A 27,973-nucleotide genomic window follows, 5' to 3' on the forward strand; every position below is an offset into this window, starting at 1 on the left:
TACCTGTGAAGGGGCAATGCTTCAAAAATCCAAGAATTGCAATGCTGAATAGAAAGGTCACAGAAAAAGACACTTTGAGAAGCCACAGAGCTTCATTAAAATCAGGTCACAGTTGTCCACAAAGAGCTTTGTTTCATTGTTTCTCCTGTGATGCTAAGTAAGTGCTGAAATCAAAGGGATTCTCAGCTGCTATGTATGTGTTTCACAGTCTTGAGGTTGAGCCAGTGTTAGGGTTTTATTTAAAAACTGTTCACTGAACCAGCTCAGTGGCTACCCTGAGAATAACTGGAAAACAAAAGAGAACATTTGTGCCCTCCGTCACTGGCCCAGGGCACATATGCTGTTCTGGCTTCCCTGCTCTTTGTAAATGATAATGGTTCATAAAACTCTGCCACAAACTACAGCAAATCTCATGGCAAGAATTTCAAGGCACCAATGCACCAGAAAAATAAGCCAGAAAATGTAATCTAAAAACAAAAAAAAATTTCTAACTCTGGTAATAAATTACTCTTAATATCAATCCCTTTACATGAGCTAATATGCAAAGGTTTTGGAGATTTGTTAATCAGAAAAAGAAAGAACAATTATAGAAAAGGGTGGAATGATTCCAGTTTTGAACAAAAGAGAAGCAGGGAGAGGATCCTTGTATATTATACAAATAGACCAGTTATCAGACCAGTAGATCAAGGGATCAACTAGCCCAATATTTCCCTAAAATTCCTCAAGAAACATCATATTTTAATCACAAATTCTCACTATTATAGCATGTGCTAAAAATCATCTGTGTAGTATCAGTTCATTCTATTGGCAAATCGTAGAGCAAGCCCTTCTTTTTTAAAAAAATATATTTTTTGATTTTTTTTACAGAGAGGAAGAGAGAGAGATAGAGAGCTAGAAACATCGATGAGAGAGAACCATTGATCAGCTGCCTCCTTCACACCCCCCACTGGGGATGTGCCCGCAACCAAGGTACATGCCCCGGAATCGAACATGGGACCCTTCAGTCCGCAGGCCAGTGCTCTATCTAGTGAGCCAAACTGGCCTCGGCGAACAAGTCCCTCTTTTTTGCCACATGGACACAGCTCAAGGATAATGTGCCCAGGACTGACACTCTCCCATCAGAACTGGCCACTCATAGGGCAGTGAGGTGAGTGGGCTATGGGTTACAGCACTTATGAGCCAGCCAGCCACAGCCTCACTCCTGCTTTCCATCCGATCTGCATCAGAGGGGGTGGGTGGAGACACTTACCTCTATATCAGTGTTGGTTTGCTTTTCCTTGTTTGGTTTTAATTCTAAATTTCCATTACCACAGAGACCCTAACTCATATTGAGGATGAATAAAATAGGAAGGATGAGAGGGAGTAAGAGAAGTAAGTAGGAGGAAATGACTATTTTTTTTAAAAACAAGGAAAGGAGAGAGAGAGAGAGAGAGAGAGAGAGAGAGAGAGAGAGAGAGAGAGAGAGAGAGAGAGAGAGAGAGAGAGAGAGAAGTGAAAAGGAGAAAAATAAAAGCAGTGCTAACTGGAACCTGCTTTAGGGGTTCTAAGAGGTATTTTCTTGTGCACAAAACAGGTTGATTAATTGTCCTATAAATATGTTGTCCTTCATCCTTGAATCTTGTCTCTCCTGAACACCTACATCCAAGTCAGAACATACAGCCAGCTCCAACATCAGAGCATCTCCATCCACACTCCTCCTCGATGGTCCCAGCCAGGTCTACAACCACCACCTTCTCCTTTCTCTTAATGGGTCTCTCAGCTTCTTCTCTCATTCCCCCCACCTCCCAGGATAGCTCTGTGACTCTTCTAAAATGTACATCAGGACAAGAGCCCAAGACCTTCCATTCCTCTTAGTCAATCTCAAAGTCTTGTCCATGGCACATGCCTAGGACCCTTCCTTCCTTTCCACTTGGTAAATCCTACTCATCTTCCATGTCTTTTTCACTAGAAGGCTTTCTTGTTCCCCTGAGCAGGTTAAGTCTATTTTTTCTCACTCATTTAAGGCTCCCTTTCATAACTCTCACCCCACTTACAATATCAGTTTACTTTCCGCCAGGATTCCACACTCAGGTCACAGAGCATCAAGCTGTTTTGGGGAGAGCCGGGAAGATGGCCAGTTGGCCTACAAGAAGGCAAGTTGTGGGGAGGATGGGCAGCCATGCAAGCTGACCAAGTGAGGACAAACTCCAATTAAGTTAGGAGAAACCAGGCAGGTGCCCTGCCAGCTGAATCTATGCTCAGGAGCCCAGGCTGGCAGCAAGCAGCTGTCAATGGTCCCGCATCTGCATCCAGGGCCAGTTTTGGTCTGTGACTAAATATGCAAGGCTGCTTGTAATTGATTTTTTTGCTTGTCACATAGATGATAACTGGCTAGAATGGAAAGTAAACAACAGGACTAAGCAACACCAATGCTAATGAACTCTAGCATCAGAAAGGAAATAAAATTGAAAGTTAGCCACTGAATACTAGTAGCCTCCTACTGCCTTCTCCTTCTCTAGCCCTATTTCATTGAAAGTTCAGGGACAGACCAGATGACATTCTTATCTCAAGCATGAGTAAAGAATTTCAAGCAAGAGACTGTAGTTGAAGGCAGTGGGGACTTATGGAAAGAAAGATATGAAAAGTGAAAATGTAATCGAAATACTGCCACACCCCTACTTTGGCAGGTACTGACAGTCATTTGTAGAGAATGAAAGTATGTTATACTTCAAAAGATAACCTGGGAGAGTAGAAAAGCTTGGGTGTCAAATTTCAACTTTGCTATTATCTGCATGGCCTACGGCAACACATTTAACCTCTCTGATTCTCAGTTTCTCTATCTGTAAAGTGTGCTCAGCCGAAACCGGTTTGGCTTAGTAGATAGAGCGTCGGCCTGCGTACTGAAAGGTTCCAGGTTCGATTCCGGTCAAGGGCATGTACCTTAGTTGTGGGCACATTCCCAGTGTGGGGCATGCAGGAGGCAGCTGATCGATGTTTCTCTCTCATCAATGTTTCTAACTCTCTATCTCTCTCCCTTCCTCTCTGTGGAAAATCAATAAAAAATATTTTTTTAAAAAGTGGGCTCATGCTTTGGAAACATGAGATGAGACAAAAATCTGTGAAATACATGAGAACCAGATCTATAGTCACACCTCACTCTTTCCCTCTTGACATCTGCTCACCTGGACATATACACGATAGGGCAAAAGTAGGTTTACAGTGTGAGTACACAAAACATAGAGTTTATTCCTGTATGTTATTAATTATTTTACTGGATGGGATAAGAAGCGCCATTCATTCTATCTCGACTGTTGATTTAGCACTTGACCAAGGAAGAGACAATGAGATGGCCATGGCTGTTGTAATAATTGACAAGCAGAGAAACAGGCTGCACTGTGTAGTGCTAATAGGCCACGCCAAGGCATCAATGTCACAGGAAAGAATTCTATTTGGATTCTGGAAGCACTGGTTTGAATCAGGGTTCACTCTCTACCATGTGCTCTAGGACAATTTGCTCAATTCCCCCAGTTTCACTTTCTTATTTAAAATTGGAAAGAACATAACAATCTGTCCTTTACAAAGCTGTCATGAGAATTAAGTGATGATTAGAGGTACTGAAGAGATTCTTGCCCATAAAGCACCACAATGATTTTATTTGTGCGTATTTAACTGTGCTGATACGCCGATAGACCAACAGCTTCTTTCACTTGAGATGGATGAGGAATTCAGTATCATAAGAATCAAGGGCAAAATGAGCCAACTCCAAGGACAAAATGTACTAACCAGGACAGAGAAGACTGTCCAAGAGAAAGATATTCTGCTGTTTGATAAAACTAATGAATGTGTTCATCTTATCTAGCAGAAATATCACAAACACATCAAACAGCAAAAAACAAGTAGCAGTGGATTTCTAACCGAGGAATTAATCTCATACAAAAACTGGTGATCGTGCAGGTAGCATTACCTCTACAACTGGGAAAATTTAATGAGCACCCAGGAGAGTGAAAAGGTTCCTTACTTTGATGAAAATTAGTACAGGACAGTGATTAGTCAGCCAGCAAAATAGCAAGAGAAGGGCCATCCACTGACTGACTTATTCATTTACTCATTCTGTTGAGAGCTATTTATCGGGTGCCTACCAGGTGCCTGATGTTGTTCTAGGGTTGGAAAAATCTATGATGATTTTATTATGTAGATAAGAAAGTGGAGAATAGGTTGGCAGTTAAACACAAGCACACAGGCAAGGACATCACTGCAAATTGTCAGAAGATGTGATCAAAAGCCCAAGATGCTTTGAAAAGGCATTAGGGAAGGCCTACTACGTGTGGGAGGGAGGGTGTTGAGGAAGGCCTCTCTGAATGGGAGACATTGAAGCTGAGATAAAAAGATAAAGGGAAGAGACTAAAGTCACCCATGCACTGGGAGTCATGTGTGAAGGTCCTGAGGTAGAAGAGATCTTGGTGTATAGAGTAACGAAAAGGAGGCCATTCTGCAAACACTGAGGGCAGTGGGGCCCAGTATGGAGCTGGACACTCAAAGAGTCTGTCCACATGGTTGCAATGAGTTGATATCAGTCCTCAGAGTTTTAAAATAAAAACTCTAACATTCAGGTAGTCTCTTCTGAGCACTCATGCTGAGTGATATAATGACAAATGACCTTAATAATCCAGAAGTTAGAGAAGAAACTTCTCTGTAATGAAAAGATAAAAGGCCAATAATGTGAGAAAAAGAGGTTAGTCTGGACCAGCAAATGTAGTGGAGATTGGTAGAGAAAGATATAAAATGGGTAGAGAAAAACTCTAGAAGATAGGTTGACAGTTCCTCAAAAGTTATACACCGAGGTACTATATGATCCAGAAATTATACTCCTAAGCATGTACCCAAAAGAACTGAAAATGGGTGCTCAACCAAATACATGTACATGCATGTCGATATCAGCATCAGTCACAATAGCCAAAGGGTAGGTACAGCCCAAATATCCATCCATGAATGAATTGGACACACAAAATGTAGTTTATCCATACAATAGATTACCATCCCTCTACTGAAAGGAACGAAGTACTCATGCATGCTACAACCTTAAAAATGTTATGCTAAGTAAAGAAACCAGTCACCAAAATTCATACACTGCATGATTCCATTTAAATGAAATGAAATGAAGTAGGTAAATCAACAAAGACAGAAAGCAGACTGGTAAATGCCAGGGCTGCGGGAGGAAAAATGGGGAGTAACTGCTTAGTGGGTACAAAATTTCCTTTTGGGATGATGAAAACATGTTGGAACTAGATAGAGGTGGTCGAACTTATCAACATTCACAATGTTGTGAATGTCCCAAGTGCCACGAAATTGTTCACTTTTAAGTGGTTACTTTTATGTTACATGAATTTATTTCATCTGAACTTCTTCAAAATGAAAGAACTGGGTAGGGGAGGAAACACTGAGGAGTGGGTAGTCATGCTGGAGTCCAAGGTGTCCACTGGGTAGAAGGACACATTTGTGCTGCTGGTCAGACTGACACATGATCAGGTTCATCTTATTTCCATGGTGCATTGTGCTTGACCTTTGGCTGCACTTGAATTGAAGCCCTTGGAGTGTAAAACGTTTTTAAAGAAAGAGGTGTGACAGGTGAGGTGAGAGGCTCTTTCTCCAATAGTGCTCCTGTCCCCACACAGTTCTGCCTTTCTGAGCTGATGTCCCTGTGGTCTCTGTAGGAGGCTGCTCAGTCAGTTGTCCCCCACACATATCTCTATCTAAGCTCCAAGAAGACTCTGGCTGGGTGCTCGAGAGGGAACAGTATGATAATTTGTCTCAATTATCTCCCTTCAAATGAGCCTTGGACAATCATAAAAAGAAAAAAAATCCCAGTACAAGTTAATTTGTGAGCCTATTCCTGCAGATCCTAGCTGAGCCACTCTGCTCCATCTTATTCAGGAAGCACTAGCTTTAATCTATTTCAGCTGCTTAAGGGTGACAGGGGTCAAGGGCAAATGACATTTCATCATGTTTGCTAGTCAGGAAGGCAGTGCTGCCTGCAGAGGAGAAATAAGGTGAGGTTCCTTTATGTTCTAGAAAGAAGCTTATCAGCATTGCTCTTATACATGCTAAGGAGAATTACTGCCCTTCAGGCCCTATTGAGATTTTAAGCAAAGGCCCCAAACCATTTTCTTCCAAAACATGGGGCACACACTGGCAGCCTCAGAAGGACATAATGCATTTTCTTACTTTAGAATAATTATTTTCTGCAGCAAGCTTCGCTGGCTCCAACCACAGAACCCACAGACTTGTACAGAATAGAGAGCTCTTAGAGCTGTAAGTACCAATCATGGCGACAATGCCTTCATTTAGCAGGACCCTTGTTTGTTTATATAAATTAGCCTGCAATTACCAGTTACATTGTTGGTCCAAAATAAGGTCAGGCACAATGTGACCCAGGCAAGAACAATGGTCTGGATACAAAAGTCCAGACAGGACTATTATGGAGAATTATGGGAGGTGATTAATCAACTGGCCTCTTCCTGGGTATTGCCATTCGCACATAAAATCCTTGTGCTAACATAGGTACTCTCTGGTCCTAAGTTACCTTAAGAGAGATGTAATTAGTTGTTAGGATTCATTAGCTCCAGTTAGTACATCCACGGCACAGCATCTTCCTTGCTGGTTGAGTGCTCGCTAATAGGAAATAATGGTGTATTTGTACCTCTTCGGGACAATAACGAAGGACGTAGGGTTAATCTGAAGTCCTGGCATGTCTGTCCTTTTACTTACCAGACTGAAAAACTGGAAATGAATTTCTGACACAGGCAGAAAAGCAGAGCGTCTGAAAAAGCCAGTGTTGAAGGCTGTCAATCTGTTAGCGCCTGTTATTACTATTGCTTCTGGTGCTTAAACCTTTCGAGGTAAGAATATCAACCAAGCATAACACCTGAGAGAGCTCCCTCTCTTGGGAAAACATTTTAGTTGGTACTTCCAGAAGCTTCTGTCAGCTCAGAACAAAAACTTTCTAATAAAAACATAGGGATATTTTTTTACTTTCAGCTTCTCCAATTCCTTGTTTCCAGAATGAGCAATGAGAGGAGAGGAGCAATTCTATGAAATGATGAGGATCCCATCACACAGACGCCACTGGGAGCTCCATGATGCAGAGCACAAAAGCAAGTACAGTGGTGCCTCACACAACAAACTTAATTCGTTCCAGGAGCAAGCTTGTTATGCGAAAAGTTCGTTATGTGAAACGCGTTTTCCCATAACAATACATGTTAAAAAAAATAATTCGTTCTGTAGCATAAAATATGCTAAGATGACATATTTTTATTTAGATACATCTAAAAACATAATTTTTTTTTAAAAAAACACACATTTTTTAAATTTTAAGACAGACTAAGTAGAGTCTACCGAATCTTGCACATCTTCATCCATTTTCTGGTTTTTGGCCGATGGTTTCATGAAAAACCTGTCCAAAGTTCGCTGTGCGAGGCGTTCGTTATGCGAGGCACCACTGTAAAGATTCTCCCATTCACCCCACCTGTATCCTTTCTTCCTATGATCCTCTTGCCTCCATAGCTCTCTGGGTTCAGGGACCCCATTTATCACTCCTCCCTATTACAGCTCTAAAAGATGTTGGAGATAAACCCAGGGAATCAGGTGTCCCACTCAACCTTCCCCCATGGTGGGCTGTCGAATGCCCTTAGGTGAATAGTCATGGGCATCTCTGCATATGACACAGGAAGTCATTAACCCAAGCAAATGGTCCATGAGACCAGCATGACAGATTGAACCTTTTCTACTGTTTATTTCAAATATTCTTGATCAATTAAGGAAACTTTAAAAAATTTTTTTTTATTAAATTATTATTTGTGTACATATTTTACCATTGCCCCTCGCCCCCCCCCATCCCATGCATACCCATCCTCCCCAAAGTAACTAAGGAAACTTTAATTTAAATACTAGGGGCCCGGTGCACGAATTCAATTTCATGCATGGGTGGGGTCCCTCAGCCTGGCCAGCGATGGGGGGATAGGGGTTGTGGCCAGCCGAGGGGAGGAACTGTGGGAGTGTCTGCTCCCTGGTGGTTAGTGCACATCATAGCGACTGGTCATAAAGGTTGCTTAGAATATATATTCTCAGCTAAGTAAGGAACCTGACTCCAGAAAAAGAGAATGAAGCAGGTAACAGAACCTAGAGACAGACTATGCAGAGGGCAGTTGGCAGCCAGCTCCCCACTGTGAATTCATACAAAGGTGGGCAGGAGGTGTGCTCTCTGAATTGGTGCCTCTGGATAAATGCTGTTTGTGGCTCGCATTGGTTATGTTTCTCTGTCCTCCAAGAGCAATCACAGCTGCAAGTTGGAGACCTTCATTTAATGTGAATGAATCTGGGCTAGCCTCCACACATGCTCTGCGTATTCTCCGATGAGTTGTACCCATCTTCTTGGTAGGATTGTCCCAACTCTGACAAATTCTGGCTTTATTTATTTTAAAATAAGTGCTGCTTTGAAAATGGAAAATAGAAATGGTATGAAAACAGATTTGTTAAAATATTGGAGAAGTTTAGTCCATAAGCAATAAGTGAAACTGCTGGCACACTCTTTCTTCCTCAATTTATGGTTAATAGACTTATTTCTTTGCTGCTTCTCCAGGGACACTATTTCTGATACAATGTAATATAATTTGGAAGGCAGCAAGAGGAAAAATTATATCTTTTAATATAAAGAAATTATGAAGGATTTTAAGAGTAAACCATCTCTTAAAATTTGCTTTTTATTTATCAGGGAGTTAACATCTTACAACCCAATATTTTATAGAGATAAATATTAAACTCCATTGTGTACCAACTGGGAATTAACTAAGCTTTTTCATTTAATCTTTTTTTTTTCAGAGGAAGTAATTTGTTCATACTAATGGAAATATTTGAATATTCATACTCTGAGAGAGACTATTCATATTGAACAGATAAACTTTAATGTTTGCTATCTTTTTAAAAGAAGTCCATATTTGCAAGCAAATTATAAGATAAATAATTTAGAACAAGTTTTAGTTAGATCTTGCACATTTTCATAATTAAATAGATCAAATTTTGCAGAAATAAATGATGGAAACTTAGGGAGGTATGGAATGATGGGATATTTTATATTAATAATTAACATTTTAGGTGAATCATTATACTCTCACTTTTTCTTACTTAGGAAAACAAAATGCTTGGGGAGAAATGATGCCAATTACTATTTAATTGAATATGATTGCCAGGAAGAATTTAGTAAAAATTATAGTCCTCTTGGCAAATAGAAAGGTCTTCTGAAAGAATTGAAAACTAAGTTTTTTTCCCCCAGACTATTCCTGATAGAAAAGGTAAGAGAAATGAAAAATCTTGAAGTGATAGAAAGCTTCATACCTACAAGATAGAGCAGTAAACCAAGTAAAAGTAAAAAAAAATCCTTTTTATATGAAAAGAAAGAATGTATCAGTAAGAGGGAGGTTGGTTAGCCATGAAATGTTGAAAAAAGCATATTGCCTATTGAGGCATTATTTAGGAAAAATACACTTCAGATTTGTCTAGTCTTGGGGCAGCCCAATGGGACTTAGGGTACATGAAGTTGTCTTCATGACATTACCTTTACTTTCAACAGCAATTGTATCTTTTTGCTCTTCACCATAACCCTCACACCTACCATATGTCCAAGCACACAGTAAGGATTCAAAAGAATAGATGCTGATAGAATAAAACTTTCCGTCAATATCACTAACCCCTTTTATTTGGGTACTACCAAGCAGCTTTCTGATGATAATGTGACTTTTAGTGGTTAGTCTATAGAGAAGAGAAGTACTGATGAAAGGTTAGGCTTATGGACTGTTCGTGAAAAACCACCCACTCAAACCTCTGAGTGCAGGAATGTCACTGACTGATGGTCCTGCTGCTAAGCCCTGAAACCTGCCATTGTATCTGCCCTACTTCAGAGGCCTCATTCCTCATGGAGGCACAGCAGTGACAAGGCAACCTAATCCAGGGAGATACAGGACTCCTGGGAAGGATTGTTTAGGCTCAAGAACTCTCCAATGGTTTTGCTGAAATCGTTGAAGTCCAATACATTTTCACACAACCTTTTCTTCCCATCCCCTCATCTTTTCTTCTCCTCTCTCCTCTCCTCTCCTCTCCTCTCCTCTCCTCTCCTCTCCTCTCCTCTCCTCTCCTCTCCTCTCCTCTCCTCTCCTCTCCTCTCCTCTCCTCTCCCCTCCCCTCCCCTCCCCTCCCCTCCCCTCCCCTCCCCTCCCCTCCCCTCCCCTCCCCTCCCCTCCCCTCCCCTCCCCTCTCCCCTCCCCTCCCCTCCCCTCTCCTCTCCTCTCCTCTCCTCTCCTCTCCTCTCCTCTTTCTCCTGTCCTCTCCTCTCCTTTCCTCTTCTTTCCTTTTCTCCTCTTCCTCCCTTCTTTCCTTCCTTCCTTCACTTGGGAGTTGGACCTGCATTATGGTTTGGTGATTATCCTTGTTCCTCTGGCTCCCTTCCATTTTTCCTCTCAAGTGTTGCCCTAATTAACTATCCTGCAGGGATTGCTAATTCCCTCCTGGTGTCTGCTTCTCATAGGATCTGATCTGGAGCATCCTGTCCTCAGTGTAAATAAGCACACATGTTCTTGGGCTGCTTCTTGCCCCTGCCTAATGGGACATGGTGGGGTGGGTGAAGCCCAGCTGTGCATCACACACCCATGCATTTATATCACCCTTCCTTCTCTTACTTGCTCTATGACTCAGGGCAAGCTACTTTACCTTTATTAGCATCACTTTGTGATTTCTAAAATGGAATAGAAACTCCTACCTTACTGGATTATTGAGATAATTGCATTAAACAGCATGCATATTAAAGAAGCATAGCATTATAATAATGCTAAACCAAAGGCTAATTTCTTCCTAATAGTATTGCAGCTTCAAGGTCCAATTTATCACCAGGTAAGGTCAAAGGTCAGGCCATACAAGAAGGGTGATGCCCCACTTCGGGTGTCTTCAATTAGGAATCAAGTGAGAGAACATTTGGGGTCAGCTAGCAAATGCCCTGACCATGCTTTACATTTTCTCTTACATTTAATCGGGCACAACTAGGCTAACCCTCTCCTTCACAGCCCTGGAACTTGAGGCCAAGGTCATGTGGCCTAGTTTCCCTCAAGATGTATCAAATTTGGGGGTCAAATATAGAGCTTCTAATTCCAGATGAAAGGTCAGTTCAAATATATTCAAAATTTAGATTTTAAGAGGAATATGTATAAAGATTTTCTGGGAGTCTTCATTTATTGTTGAATCATTAACAATTTCATCAAACTATAAGACTTTAAAATAGTCAACCATGGAAACCTCAATTTAAGAACGAACCTAGTAATTGGTATAATAATTTTTATGTTATATAGAGAATTCCTTGACGTTCCATTGTGACTACCTTTTCTTGGAGGTAAAGAAAGGAAAGTATTACTTCTATTACTTGAAAATAAAGACTAAAGCCGAAACCGGTTTGGCTCAGTGGTAGAGCGTTGGTCTGCGGACTGAAGGGTCCCAGGTTCGATTCTGGTCAAGGGCATGTACATTGGTTGCAGGCACATCCCTGGTAGGGGGTGTGCAAGAGGCAGCTGGTCGATGTTTCTCTCTCATCGACATTTCTAGCTCTCTATCTCTCTCCCTTCCTCCTCTCTGTAAAATATCAATAAAATATATTTTTTTAAAAAGAGGAAAAAAAAAGAAAATAGAGATTAAAAATTAATGATAGTTAAAATTAGGGAATAAGTATACTTTTGGTTTCTATAATAGAATGAACCAAATATGCTTCATACTGGTCAACATGACCTTGCAAGAATGTTTTAATTTATTAAAAGTTATTTCCCAAAGCTATAACAAACAGTGAAAGCCAACTATTATATTATTATATTATATTATATTATATTATATTATATTATATTATATTATATTATATTATTAAATATATTAAATATATTAAATATTATATTATATTGTTAGAGTCTAAATTGTGCCCTCCCCCAACCCCAAATTCATATGTTGAGGTTGTAAACACCAGTACTTCAGAATGTGGAATGTGACTATTTTAGGAGATAGTGTCTTTCAAGTGGTAATTAAAATAAATGAGGACTTTGGAGTGGGCCTTACAAGAAGATGAGATTAGGACAGAGATGCACAGACGGAAGACCATGTGAGGACATGACGAGAAGGTGGCCATCCACAAGCCAGTGAGAGAGACCACTGAGAACCATCCCTGCCGACATCTTGATCTCAGACATCTAACCCCCCAAACTGAGAGACATTACATTTGTTTAAGTCACGGAAGAGACCTGTGGTACTTTTTAATGATAGCCCTACCAAATGAATTCACATCAACAGCCATCTCCTTCAGATGGGGATGAAGTGAGCTACAGCAGTGCACCTTGGGAGATCAGAGCCCTTGTCAACAGTGGAGCTGCTGAGGGAGAAGCCCATCCATCCTCTCTGATGGAGTCCTAAAATCTCCTATTCCTTTTGCCCTCCTGAACTCTGTTCCCTTCCTTAGAAGAGGATGTTCATTGCTGAGTCATGCCCCCTCGCCCCCAAACATTCACTTTGCATTCATAATAGACACAACTGACTAGAAGTGGAGAGCTGCTATGGCGAGGAGCATCTTCTTCTTCAGGGCCAGGTGTGGGAAAATGGCTGTGAGTGGGTGAGGGCGTCTCCTCTGTCCACAGCCTCTAGATACGCCAGGTCCTTCCCTTTTGAAGGACCTGGATAAGAGTGTTCAACTCAGCTGGAATACATCCAGAGCTCATTATACAAGACTTAAAAAATACTTTAAAAAACAGATCCTTCTTAGATGAATAATATTGGCAACCAACTGAATATAATACAAAAACAATAATAATTCTTCTTACCTGTGGTTGAGTCCCATAAAATACATGTCCTCGGGGCTTTCCTGCCAGAGTGTGATTATCACTAGTATTACTTCCTTACAGTGTTTTCTCAAGGTCACTCTGGAATTAGTGGTTCCATGGGACCAAGCACTCATCCATTATATGGGGAAAAATGACTAATTGAGGGTGTGAGTTTAATTATATTCATAAGCAAAGGCACAGCGCAGCTCCTCTGACAGGCTTAATAACATCCTCATGTACACAGAGATTGATGAGAAAAATTAGGGTTGTATATTGTTGTCCTTCAGGACAAGATGCCGAAGTGGGGACAGAATAATAAAAATAAATAAATGACTCAACAGCAGCAGGAAATGAGCTGTGGAAGTTAGCAAAGCCAGCCTTATGCAAATACTTCAGCTGGAGATAAGTCCTAAGCATGCATGACTAAAGGGAAGTACCAGAGAGCGGAGTTGTCTTACTGAGCTGCCAGATTAAAATGTGAAAAGCGTACTCAGCCAGGGCTTCACCTACAGTTCTCTCAGAAATGATGATAATGGCTGAGACAGGGATCTTTAAGATATTGATTTGTGATACTGTAATTGGGAAGCATGGTCATGCTTCACATTGAATTGAGAAAGCGTCCATTCTGTGACCAGCGGCTGGAGCCAGCTTCCTTAAATGATACATCATGTCATGTGCCCTGTATGAGCACCTATAATGGCTTCTAGCCCTCTGTTATATAAATGGAACAAAACATTGATATTCACTGTTGTCCACAGGAGGTATCTTAAAAATCAGACACACAGGGTATCCCGGTAAATTCACTGCTCTACTCTTCCTGTCACTTCTCCCCACCTGCACAACTGTCCTGCACAATTGCTCCCACATACCGCTGACCATTGTGTTCTCTTGGTCAAGATTCACCATAGCTTTCTACTCCTACAGACTCAGGTCTATGTTCCTAAACTCTGCATTTCCTGAAGTTCCCTAGGGTCGAAGACCATCTGCAGATCCTGGAATACCCCCATGTCTGTGTCAGAGCACGCCTGCCACTCTTTTTGAAATTTTTTTCTTTTTTTATTGTTTAAAGTATTACAAATAGTAGTACATATGTCTCCCCCTCCCCCCTTTTTTTTCCAATTGACCTTCCCCCAACTTCTCTTCCCCTCCCCCCTCAGTACATGCCCTCACTCAGTGTCTTGTGTCCATTGGTTATGCCAATATGTATGCATACAAGTCCTTCAGTTGATCTCTTACCTCCCTTCACCCCTCAACTCTCCCCAGCCTTCCCACTGTCATTTGACATTCTGTTTGATGCTTCTTTGCCTCTGTATCTATTTTTGTTCATCAGTTTATAATGTTCTTTACTATCCATAAATGAGTGAGATCATGTGGTATTCTTCTTTCACTGGCTGGCTTATTTCCCTTAGCATAATGCCCTCCAGTTCCATCCATGCTGTTGTAAATGGTAAGAAGAAACCGTCAATAAAACAACAAGAAAGCCCATTGCATGGGAGAACATATTTGCCAATGTTATCTCCGATAAGGATTTAATCTCCAACATTTACAGAAAACTCATACAATTAACAAAAGGAAGGTACAACTTAACAAAAGGAAGGCAAACAACCCAATAAAAACAAACAAACAAACAAAATGGGCAAATGAACTAAATAGACACTTTTTGAAAGAGGACATCCAGAAAGCCAAGAGCCATATGAAAACATGCTCAAAGTCACTAATCATCTGAGAGATGCAAATCAAAACCACAATGAGGTATTACCTCACACCTGTCAGAATGGCTATCATCAACAAATCAACAAACGACAAGTGCTGGTGAGGGTGTGGAGAAAAAGGAACCCTCCTTCACTGAACAGTATGTCATTTCCTCAAAAAGTTAAAAATGGAATTCTCATTTGACCCAGTAATCCCACTTCTAGGAATACATCCCAAGAAAACAGAAACACCAATCAGAAAGGATATATGCACCCCTATGTCTATAGCAGCACAATTTACTATAGCTAAGGTTTGGAAACAGCCTAAATGCCCATCAGCAGATGAGTGGATTAGAAAACTGTGGTACATCTACACAATGGAAAACTACGCTGCGGTAAAAAAGAAGGAACACCTGCCACTCTTTCTGGGCACAGTGCTCACCTACTGCATTGACTGATGAGGCTTTTTCTCTGTTTCTCCCCAACACTCCCTGATTCTTGAATAATTTTTGACCACTCTGGCTAAGTTCATCACCCTTTCCCCAGCCTTTCCTTCCCAACTATCCTAAGATATTACACTAGGGTTTATTGTATGGGTGGCATTTTCTTGCAGTAGATTATGAGTTTCTGAAAAGCTGGGACTTCTTTGTTTATTTCTGCCTCTCTGGTCCCCCAGGGCACACGGCAGGGATTCAGCAAATGCTTACAGATAGGCTGTTGAAAGGCAGGAGCAAAAAGAAATTTGTTTAATGTAAACAAATTCTGGGTTTTGTTTAAAAATGAAGAATGTAAATACTGCACATACTGAAATCTAGAATTTTCCATCGTGCTATAAACATTTGCGACTGTTTTGGTGTGTTGCCAACATTGGTTCTAAATAAGTAGCAAATAATAGTAGATATTTATTGAAACTTTTTATTTACTGAGTCTTAATTTGATAAATTAATTGTAGTCCCTCATTAGGGCTGTTTCCCCCCCCTCTTTGTTCACCCTGCTTATAAATGTGGAATGATTCATAAACACATTCAAATAAGAGAAGAGAAATTATATTTCTTTCTGTATAAGGGCAGAAATTAAATTCAGGGGGAAATGAAATATTCACCATACACTGATGAGTTTGGCTTTGCTGCTCCCATGATAAACTCAAAAAAGTGGGAAAACCCTAAACCTGCTTGCATCCACACTAAGGAAAGTCAATGTGGTTATAGGAAACTCTTATCTAAATCAGATGTCCTCATCTTTTGCTCCCCATGATGTGGTCACTCCTGGCCAGAAGCAGAAGCAGCACCTGGGTGCATGAACAAAGATGAATGGACAGGCATCCCATTCTGACCTCTTTGCTCTAGGTCACATCCAGACCCTAAGCTCAGCTAGATGAGCTACAAAAGAGATTCTTGAACCCACATTGGTCTAGCTCACCATCTGAGTTTTCATCGAACAATGTTGAATGTAAGCTCAAATTGGCGGTGATCTACATCCTTACCTCAGCCATCATGAATATTTAATTATGTTGCTATATTATTCAGGGAGAATTTTAACTGATGGCGCTAACCAGGTCTTTGCTGGCTATACTTCTACAATTGATTCTGAGGCGTTTCTGTGATCTTCGTTAGGAATGATGACGAGTTTACAAGTCAGGAATGCTCTGAAGGAAAAATTATTTTAATAATTGCAAATAACTGAAATAGACAAATCAGGTATAAAGGGTCAGAAATGCCTACAGTTTTAGCTTTGGGAGAGTTTTATTTCTTATGCTGCCACAGGAGTTTTTAGGATGATAATAGACTTTAAGAAGTTATAAAATAGATGGCTCAACAGGGGGGTTTGGAGAACTGTACATTTGGCTTTTGATGGAGCCTATCCAGAGAAACCGTGTCAAAAGATCATTATTTTGTGACCTTGAGGAAAAGCAAAATCGCTAGAGGATTTCCTATTCCTGCGCATGAATGCATGTTGATGTTTATGGAGACAGACTCTCTTTATCTCCTTCTATGCATGCACATTTCACACAAGCACACACACCCCTTTTCAAGACTGGAGGCTAAGAGCACTGCTATAAATATTCATGAGGTAATTATTATTAATGTCACCAAGGTGATTTTGTTCCTTCTCAATAGAGACGGGTTTTTGCACCTAGAAACCAATCAACTGTAGGAGAAATGGCAGCTTTGAGCCAGTCCAGCAAAAGCAATCCTGCACATTTGACTTTTGAAATATAGATTATTTGACTAGATATTTTAAGTCATGTTTTGCCCTGCCCCAACATCAATCTTATCCAGAAGAGAATTCCAACTCTGGTCCACAATGCAACATCCTTGGGAGCACAGTTTCTAGAGTTTGAAAGAACTTGATTATTACATTCTTTTCTAAGAACAAAAATAAGGCAAAACGTAAGGGTGATCCAAAGATATCTCAAGAGATTTCTGGGAAATGATTTTGTATAAAGATGCATTGGGAGAAAATTACTACACATTTACTAGTTTTATTATTTAAAAATTCATATAATAGGCCTTATTAGATAGCTATTCTAAGAATTATAGGTTCTTTCAATCACACACACACAAAAAAATTAAAATAGCTACTGGCAACAATCAACTAGATCCTTAGGTATAGGTCATGGACTCTCTCCCAACCACCAGCTGACCTGCCTGGTTACCTTATGTGTGTATGTCTTAACATGGGAAATTACTGGAAAATACTGTTTTCTAGAGAAAATGAACTGTTTTTGGTTGAAATGAAATGTGTTTTTTTGTTTGTTTGTTTGTTTGTTTTTTGCCCAAGACCTCAGAAAACATGATAAACAAGTTGAATACTGGTGTAGGTATAGGATAGTGGGAGATACACTCATCAGCACCTCACTAGAAATGTTTTTACTAACTTCTCGTACTCCATTGCCATATCAGCAGTCATCCTTTCAGACACTCTGATCTTGAGTAAAACAGCAATTAAAGTTACAGGAACAGTGAACCTGTATGACAGCAGGAGGCGGCAGTGACATGGGACTCACCTTAGGCATCCAGTGGCATTTCGCAGCACCTGTGAGGAATGCAGCTGTATTTTTCGGTCATCCTGAAGGGGTGAATTTTCCCAGCCCGAGTGGGGGATGATCACGGCATTGGTCAACACTGCCAGGGTGTCCTGGATGATTGGCATTTTGAGAGCATCACAAGATGAGAGATTCCAAAGGACTCCTGCAAGGTAGACACAGACAGAGCTTTTGGATGGCCGCTGTTTTCTCTTATCTCAAAACCGTTTCCCCTAATCAGGCTAATAGCATGAGCAGAGGGATTAAGGTAGTATGTCCTAGAGTGCACCTTTAATTTTAGAACACCTATGTGAACCCATTAAAAAGTACTGTGGCCTGGCCAGTGTGGCTCAGTGGTCGAGCATTGACTTATGAACCAGGAGATCAAGGTTCTATTCCTGGACAGGGCACATACCAGGTTGTGAGCTGGATCCCCAGTGTGGAGCATGAAGGAGGCAGCAATCAATGATTCCTCTCATCATTGATGTTACTATCTCTCTTTCCCTCTCCCTGAAATCAATAAAAAAATATTTTTCAAAAAAGCGTGCTAGGACTATCTGACAAGTGGGTGGAAGAACTGTGACATGATTAATCTGTTCCATCAGGGAGGCTAAAAGATTGAGATATTTGATTGACTGGAGGATACCTATCAGGCATCCATTTCACTATTAATAGAAGGAACCCAAGTAGCCAAATTCTAACCAAGACCAAAAAGCAGTGAAAGTCATCTGAATCGGACTACCAGGGCACGTTAGTCTTCTCTATGACCTCTGTATGCACACGTGGTCTGTCTGACTCACTTAGTGTCCATGGAGAACCACCCACCATTGCAAGACCTTATGAGAATCCAGCATCAGGTTTGGTCATGAAAGGTTCAACAAGAAATCTAAATTTCCTGTCACACTGACAGTTTTTTCAGCTTTTCCCTGAAAGCGACCCTTAAGGAGGAGCTACAGATTGTTCTTTCTTATATAGCAACAAAGAGAGCTGTAGGGCATGTCTTCCAAGGACAAAGTGTAACAGCAATAATCTGGGCTGAGCAAAATAAAACATTTTTAGAACAGATAAAATGGTTCAGGTTTCTACATATTTTTAAAAGAAACTTTAAAATGGCATTAATCTTAGAAAAGGCCGTAAGTATTGAATATACATATAATATTGTAATATCACTTGAAAATGCTTTTAAAGTAATTATTCTTTTTGTTGTTCAAACAGTACACATAAAGGGAAAAGAAACTGAAAGTGCTGCTCCATTTTACTATAAAAAAGATTGCATTCTCTCTCAAGACTAACATAAATAGACACTATCCTTGCAGATATTGGGGGGAAAACAGCACAGTTGTACTTAGAAACACATCTTTGAACTCACTTGTTGTTTTTGTTTTTTTTAAAAATATATATTTTATTGATTTCTTACAGAGAGAAAGGGAGAGAGATAGAAAGTTAGAAACATTGATTAGAGAGAAGCACAGATCAGCTGCCTCTTGCACACCCGCTACTGGGGATGTGCCCGCAACCAAGGTACATGCCCTTAACCGAAATCGAACCTGGGACCTTTCAGTCTGCAGGCCGATGATCTATCCACTGAGCCAAACCGGTTTAGGCTGAACTCACTTGTTTAATACGTTTTCAATAAACTAAAACATGTGATTGTATTTTTTTTACTCATTCCGAATAGACCACACTTATTTCTGAAATTTGCTTTGCTAGTTTCTTGCATTGCACATATTGACCTATCAAAGCGTGTTAATATTAGTTTGAAGCTCAATAGTGTTAGATTGTTAATAACTTATGTAGCTAACAGTTTTAAATCAATTCTATAAAATTGTGACTTTAGAGACAAACTCTTCCAACTATCTTTCAAAGTAACATGGGCTGGGGATTTTATTAAAGTAAATGAAAAGAAACAAAATGGTGCCCTGTATGTACAAATCAATCCTTCAGTACAGGGGGCTGGCTTGAAGGCAACCCTGCCTGCCTGTTCTTTGTAAATAAAGTTTTATTAGAGCACAGTCATGGCTGTTCATTTACAAATTGTCTATGGCTGCTTTTTTTTCCCCCTATAAGGGAAGAGTTGAATATTAGGGACAGAGACTGTAGGACCCTCAAAGCCTAAATAATTTACCATGATAGAAAGATTTTTACCTTGATAGATTTGCCCACCTCTGCTTTACCATCATCAATATTTTCTCTACATCTCTGAGTTGCCTGTTTGCATTGTTAGTAAGATCCCAAATTGAGCATACAAAAAATATTCAATTGTACACAGAAGGTGCTTAAAATATATATTTGGATTTGGACTGATTTGAAATACTAGAAACATTATCATATATATTTATTTTGTTTTAAATACTATATGAACCTGTTTATTTATCCCATTGAGAAATGTTTTATGAAATTTTGGGTAATCAAAATGATTACCTTTGTTCATTTGCAATCTCACAAAAATGTTCTTTTTTTAAGTAATTAGATTTTCATTTTTAAACAAGCACATTAAAATGAAAGTAATATCTACCCTAGAATTAGAGGATGACTTTGTAAAAGATCACATTAAAGAGCTTGTGTCTGTTCTTCTAAGTATACAATGCAAGCATACAGAAACAAAACAGAAGTTTCATTCATTCCAAAGTCCTAATATGAAAATATCAATACATGAAAATTGAGGTTTGCAATTGTTTTAAATTATGGTTGATATGCTGTGCTATAAAAACATACTCCCTCAAACACTAAATAGTAAAAAGGAGATTTTTGTAATTTTACCTGCAATAAATTTAAATGATTGTAAAGGGATTTTATGATAATAAAACAATTTTTACTATTACCTAACCATCAGAAAATAGGTCAGAAGAGGGAAAAAAAAAAAAAAAAAAAAAGATGTAAAGGCCTAATATCTCATAGGCGAAAAGTTGGAGGGAAAAAATGGGATCCAAGGTAATTCTTTATTGGGCTTTTCTCGCCTTTCCTTTCTCATTAATTCATTAATTAGAGTAGCCTAACTCAGAATCGTGCGTGGACAGATGTTTCCGAGTTCACATTCATTCCACCTTCCAGGCTGGCTCCATCTGCGCTTCACATCCCAATGAACTCACAGCAGAATGCCTGACCCATATCTCCAAACTCTCCAGCTTAATTTCCATCTACAGCCCACAGGGCTTCCTGCACTTATGAGAACTACAGGTGGATCTCTGATCATGGACAGCTTTACCACCTCTGTTTGGAGGAGGACTCGGCAAATTATGTAATGTGGCAGAATTTCTTTTGGGGGGGAGTTCAGCAAACTAGTTGCAGGGTGTCCTCAATACTTGGAATTTTGATTAGATTATGTGGGCACCAGAAATAAACTTGAGTGTAGAATCAGCAGCCTCAGGGGACATTTGAGATAATGAGCAACATATCCTGCAGGAGTCAAAGGTGGGAAACACATACACACACACACACACACACACACACCATTAGTATTGGCCAGAGAAAGATGAGTGGACAAAAATGAACATTAGACATTCTTTGTGAACAAATGAGAAATAGGTATTTTGCTCAAATTTGTCTTCACTCCTTCCTTTTCTGTGTTGGTTTAAATGCCCAAACATTTCCAACATTCCTTTCAAATGGTGGAGTCCAGTCCTTCTCCCCATGGGTGATTCACTCTGACCAACAGTCATGGTGGTGACAGTGAGTGACTTCTGAGATTAGGTCATAGAAAAGGTATTGCGGCATCCTCTCAGCTGTCACAAATGGCTTGTCTGAGGGGAAGCCCGTTGTCCTGCTGTGAGAACCCAAAAGCAGCACAATACTCCGACTGTATAGGGTTAATGTTTGATGTTTTAAGCTGCTACAACTCGGGTAATTTGTTAGGCAGCAACAGTAGTTAATGTCCCTTCCCTTCCCTCTCAACCTCCCACTCTCCTTTTTCCTTTCTCCTGTCCTCACGCCCCTCTGTTCCCTTTGTCTATGGGGTCCATTCTTCCCCATATAACATTTTCATCCCCTAGTTTCTTCATTCTAAGTTAGACCCACTTGTGCTCTCATTCCTTACAAGTCCGCTATCCTCTTACTGAAGTCCATCCTGAGAGTACAGAAGACACAGGAAGATCCAGCTCAACTTTGTAACTAAATTTAAAATGAATTTTAACTTAGATTGTGAGTGATATTTAACTTTGAAAACTGTGTTCTCTTTATGTTTGAAATTTATAAATGGCTAAATACTGTCTTTGAGTTTGAATAATTCTGTATTAGTTTCACACTGTTGCTGTAACAAATGTTCTACGAATGTAGTGGCTCAAAACAACGTGGATTTGTTATCTTAGCTTTCCAGAGGTCTGCGTCTCTAATGGATCATAGGATTGTGCTCCTCTGGAGGCATTAAGGGAGAATGCCCTTGTTTTTTTAGGCTTCTAAGGGCTGCCTGGGTTCCTGGGCTTGGAGGCTGGCATCACTTTGAACTCAGCATCCACATCACTTCTCCTTCTCTGACTCTGATCCCACTATGACACTGTGATGACATTGAGCCCACCTGGATAACCAGGACAATCTCTCCATCTCAGGATCCTTCACTTAATCCCATGTGCAAACTCCCTTTTTCTATGTAAGAAAACATTCACAAAATCTGAGAATTAGGACATCCTTGGGGGACCATTACTTAGTGTACCACACATCCCCTTAAAGTACAAACTATTCTGTTTGCTTAAAATAAAATTAAACCTCTAACTGTAGCTTCATGATCAGGCCTTTCCCTAAATTTATCTTCAATCATATCCTTTCATTCACCCATTTGTGCATTCCATGCCTATTAAGGACCTGCTGCTGTGTGCCAGGCTCTGATGGATACAGTGGGCACATTAGTGAATGCCCTTGTGGCCTTTTATTATTGTAACTCTAGTCGTTCTGCTCTGGCCACCATGGCCTTACTTCTCTTTGAGCACACAGGCTCGCTTGTAAGGCAGATATCTTGGACTTCCTGCTCTCTGTTTGGACCATCCTTCTCCAGTACTGTTCCAATGTGGGTCTTTCTTTCTGCTCACCTGGCACGTTTAAATGTGCCAACCCAGCAAAAATTTTCTGGATCAGTCCAAACTACCCTCCCAGATACTTGCTATCAGAAACCCTATCTTAGTTTTTGGCAGAAACCTCATCACAAATGCACATTTCCTCTGAATTTCATTCTTTGACTTTCTGTAATTCGCTCGCTCACGTTCTTCCTCACAAGGTCCCAGCCATGAAATGAAAGCAAGGACCCTGTCCGAGTGTTCACAGCATACAGAACACATACAGCACATAAAACATGCTCTGGCACACACTAGGTGCTCACCAAACAGATGCCAAATAAATATAAGAATTAGTAAATGGATAACACGACTTACAGGATGGCATGTGCTCTTAGCATCAAACATTCATTAAGTATCACAGTGCTAGCAAAACAAAGTGACAATTTGAAAGAATAAAATAGCAGATGCAAGATGTAATGTTACAAATAATAAATCCAAATGAGAATACAAAACTGTCGTTTCAGGGAATTATAACCTTTGACTCTATAGAACTCCTACAATTAGCTAGTAGAAAAAAATTCACATCACCAAAAAACATTGAACATTAATCTGTTCAGCATTAGAAGGCTTATCTCCAGTGCTTCATTTGAGTAATTTTCTTATATTAACTCTCTCATAATTGAAATTAGCCAAGGCAATACAAAAAATTCAATTTGTGAAAAAACTGTGGAGTAAATTGAATTCACAGTGGTATTCAGCAGCCATAGCATACTACTCCATTATTCTTATCTGGAAGTAACATAACAATGTTTTAACATTTTGGTTGATGATTACTAACAAATTTTAATTTACCCCATGAAAATATGCTAAATTTTTCCAGATTATAATCACTAATAAAATTGTTTTTATTGCATCTTTCCCTAAATTATATGTATTCAATAGCTTTCCTTCATCAGTATAAAATGATTACTGTTTCCAAATATAATTTTGACAGTAAGTTTAGTTGAGAAGACATTTAAATAACTATTTCAAATATAGTTTATTATTATTTCAGGCACAGGATGGCTCTTTTTCTTGAGATTATCCATATTCATGAGCAGTAATTGGCTTATTAAAATTTCTTTAATAAAATCTTAATTACTTTCATAGGCTTCTTTACTTTGTTTTAATAGAGGGTGATTGTGGGGTTTTTCCTAAAAGAGATGTAGGCTATCATGGAAAAAAGAAACTCAGATTGACAAAAGGAAGTATTTTAATAATTGCAAGTCTTAAATCATGATAAAATCAAACACTGCCTGTGGCTATGCAAGACTTTCCTATGACCCCCTCAGTTGCTATTAATCTTTAGACCTAAAATTAAATCCCTGAACATGATAAAGCTCAAACCAAAGGAAAAGTTGGGCTGAATTAATTTTAAATGAATACTTCAATTTTTTAAAAAAATTAATTAAAAATTAACTTAATGTATATATGAAGATTTATTTTTAACAAATATATCATTTATTTTATTCTGACAGTGGAAATTTGTGAACCCGGGGAAGGGAGAGAAGAAGAATGGGGACAAACAAGTTTTTTTTTTTGTGTGTGTGTGTTTTTTTTTTAAAGTCAAGGTTAGCCCTGGTTGGGGTGGGAATGGGATGGGACTTGGGGGATCTATTACAACCTTCCCCATCTGTACCCGTTCACATCTTGAGTCATGGGTGGGTAGAGGGTGGCTGATAAAAATCTGGGGGCTGCCAAAGCCGGTTTGGCTCAGTGGATAGAGCGTCGGCCTGCGGACTGAAGGGTCCTGGGTTTGATTCTGGTCAAGGGCATGTACAATGGTTGCGGGCACATCCTCGATAGGGGGTGTGCAGGAGGCAGCTGGTCGATGTTTCTCTCTCATCGATTTTTCTAGCTCTCTATCCCTCTCCTTTCCTTTCTGTAAAAAAATCAATAAAATATATATTTTTAAAAATCTGGGGGCCCATGACATCCTGAACCCATGCAAAGTGTATGTGTGTGCATATATATGTATGTACATGTGTTTGTGAGCATGTATGTAAGCACTAGTATGCACACGCGCATATGTGCACGTGTATTAATAGGTGTGTGCATGCATATGTGTACTATGTGCACGCACATGTGTGCATCTGTGTTTATGTGTGTGTGGGCATGTGTATACTTGCATACATCACATAAATACTCTCAACTTGTCCCTGAGAAGTCATGACCCTCAAAGTAAGACTGTAAATTAGGATTGTTTTGTGAAAACTTCAGAAAGATTCAGAACAACACTGATTTAATGTTTTTAAAAATAAAACTGTCATTTATTTAAAAGTAAAAGTGATCTTGATTTGATGCTAAAGTTTACCAAAATGCTGATAAATGTTGAGAACACCTGTTCTCTCTCCATAGCCATGTGGCCATGTGGGCCCCACACACAATCAACTGCAGCTGGGAAAGCAAGCTAAGCTATCCAGATGCTGGACTGGACTTTACTATGGAGCAGAAGCTATGGGCAATGACCCTGCTGAAGACAAGATGGGACTTCCCCCACTGCAGCATAGACAGAGGTGGGACTTTAGAGGGAAACTCCCTTAATTTTACATTATCAATAAAGCTTTCCTCATACCCCTACCCTCCTATGGGGGCTCAGGAAATTATTTTCCTCATGGTATCCCAAGAACTCTGCTTCCACTGGTTAATAGAATGGTGAATATTGTGACAGAGCCTTAATAGATTTTGTTAATAGAATATCAGTATTTCTAGCATGTATGGGAGTAAAATAAATTCTATGTTAAAATTTGAAGCTTTGTCTTACTTTTGTAAACTTTCAAGAGCAATTCATTCTTTGACAATAAGTGATCCCACCACCCAATTTAAAATAGATCTAAATTAAGACCTCTGTTTTCTTTCAAATGCAAAATTCCTCAAGTTTTTTTTTTTTTAGGAGTGCCAGGGATGAGCTGCCCAGAACACATGACCTCTAAGTTTCCTGCTTAAATATTCCAAAAGAGGAAACTGCAGGGACCCTGGGGCTCAGACAAAGGGTAATCCTTTTAGAATCAGACTCACTGGTTCCTCCTAAACTGAGAATCTCCCTGAGGTGGTTATGAAAGTGCTGTAGGGCTGGTAAATGTGTGGAATAAGCTGGAGAAGAATTCGATCCTCACAGTCAATACCTGCAACCCGTCACCCTGCTAGAAATACGGACAGAAGTTGGTTAACTCCAGAATGGGCAAAGAGTGAGCTGTTCTTTACATTAGAAAGCAGGTCTGGTCTTTGTTAACACACACCAGGCAAATTCTGATTTGCTGATTACGTCTCCCTGGGCCTCCATGAGATACTTTAATTCTTGACATTTTTACATAACTTTGTGACAAGATATAGCCATCAATGTTGAGATGCTGCCTTGTTCCACAGCCAAAACTGATCCCACAGCACTCTGACACTCAAGTTTTGGCAGAGGCAGCACACATAGGAAGTTTAGACCACACTGGTACAGACTAGTATAAGCAAGAGGCTCATCTTCGCTTACATTTTTGATTAGTACTTCAAAAAATTATCTTCACTGCTGTTTTCAGGGCCTGAGTGAATTTAATTGAAGGCTGGATAATTTTATAGACAAAAGATGATGACTAACTTTTTTTGAAGAAAGAATCAAATTCAATTGTATCTCTTATCTCTGAGTCTGCAGATTCTGGTTTCATTAGATTTTTTCTTTCAAATACAATACAGGCTGTCAGGCCAGATTCCAGTTATGAGAAACAAGGCTCCTCTCAGTTGGGATAAGCAGTTCCTATCTAAGAGGGGGAAGCTCGTGCTATGGTAATTTTTAGAAAAGTGAATTGTATCAAAAATCATTTTGCATTTGAAGGGTACCAGAATATGCCATCCTGAAATATGCCTCTTTGGTTTATGAATGACTTTGAGCTAAAGGCCATGAGCATCAACAGAGGCAGGAAAAGCTCTAAAAACAGGGCATGAGCTGTCATTTTATAAAGAAAATTTACATTAATTTTTTTTAATTGATTTCTTGGAGAGAGGCAGAAAGAGGGAAAGAAACATCAACTTGTTGTTCCACTTATTTATGCATTCATTTGTTGATGCAGGTATGTGCCCTGACCAGGGATGGAACCTGCATCCTTTTTGTATAGGACAGTGCTCCAACCAACTGAGCTACTTGGAGGGTGTCTCTCTCTCTCCCGACTTCAATCTAAATAACAACATTACTAAACAATCCTTGTTTATCATACTTCTCCAGGCACCTTCCCATAACTTGTCTCAGATGGTATGCAAGCCTAAATCAAGCCATGTCTTTGGGTTCCTTTACACTGGGTGCCCCATGTGTATGAACAATGCATATATGAATAAAATTCTTTGTTTTTCCCATAATAATTTGTCTCTTGCCTGTCTAAACAACAGAAACCCAGCTGGAGAACCTAAGATGGGAAGAGGAAAACATTTTTCCCTCCCCTACTAAGGTGTCAATGTCTGATAGTAACCATCTGTGAAAGTCATGGGTTCCTGTTTGATCACAGCATATTATAAATGAATCATAGAATACTGTATTTCTCAATTCCCCAGGGATCAACAGTCAGGAATATAAAGTTGGGTTTGCTTGGGACTATAGCCTTCCTCAGTGACCTTGGGTATTCCAGAACCTTGAAAAACAATGTCACCAAAGCATCAGGTTGAGTTTTATAACATCTGGAAATTCTTCCTAAAAGTGACTGCAGTTGAAGATTATGTCCTTTTATTTGACAACTGTCATGTTCTCATATGTGTGAACAAAAATGAATGCTTATATTTTGGTTGTATTTTTCAGTAGTTTTGTGCCTCCCAAATTGTATGTGTTAAATAAAGTAACTAAGTTTGTCTTTTTCATAAATGAGAGGGAGGGAGAGAGAGAAGAGAGAGAGAGAGATTCCAAGACAAACATTCCAACTATCTGATGATTTAAACAAAAAAGCATGGGAGGGAAAAAACCCCCACCAGTTTCTGGCCCTGGGTTAAATGATACTGGGACAGACTAATCTGTTTGCTCCAGCAAACACCTGCCTCTGAAGTTCAGCCTGTGAATAAATGAATTCGCCTACCAAAAGTAAGTTTGCTCATCAGAACACATGTCAAGATGCCTGCCTCATTGCACCATGGGTCCAAAGCTAGCATGTTATAAACTCTGCCCCATGCCAATTGTTTCCTATGTTGTGATACCCACCTTAAAATCACCCAGCCAAGAACCCATGGCCTTATGAATAACCTTGCCTAATTTTCAACACTACCACCATTGCCTCTTTCAAGTAGCATTCTTCCATACTTCAGTAAGTAATAAACTTATCTAGATCTACAGGTTTTTCTGGTGGCCTTTGAGGGAGCTGGCAGTTAACCAACCATGTGAATTATGAAAAATCAGTTGATAGC

The 27,973-nt window shown here is 39.7% G+C and overlaps 1 protein-coding gene across 6 annotated transcripts in view; it reads right to left on the minus strand.

Annotated features, from left to right (window-relative positions):
* CTNND2 (catenin delta 2) overlaps nucleotides 1-27,973 on the minus strand; it is a 715,685-nt gene that overhangs the window by 122,075 nt on the left and 565,637 nt on the right. For all 6 annotated transcript variants that reach the window (XM_084880857.1, XM_084880856.1, XM_084880854.1 and 3 more), the window contains one exon: nucleotides 17,568-17,751. In XM_084880857.1, the coding sequence (XP_084736983.1) occupies nucleotides 17,568-17,751 (184 nt within the window). The remainder of the gene's footprint in view (nucleotides 1-17,567; nucleotides 17,752-27,973) is intronic.

This window comes from Pipistrellus hanaki, assembly GCF_964339955.1.
Source record: "Pipistrellus hanaki genome assembly, chromosome: 4".
Classification (NCBI taxonomy): Eukaryota; Metazoa; Chordata; class Mammalia; order Chiroptera; family Vespertilionidae; genus Pipistrellus; species Pipistrellus hanaki.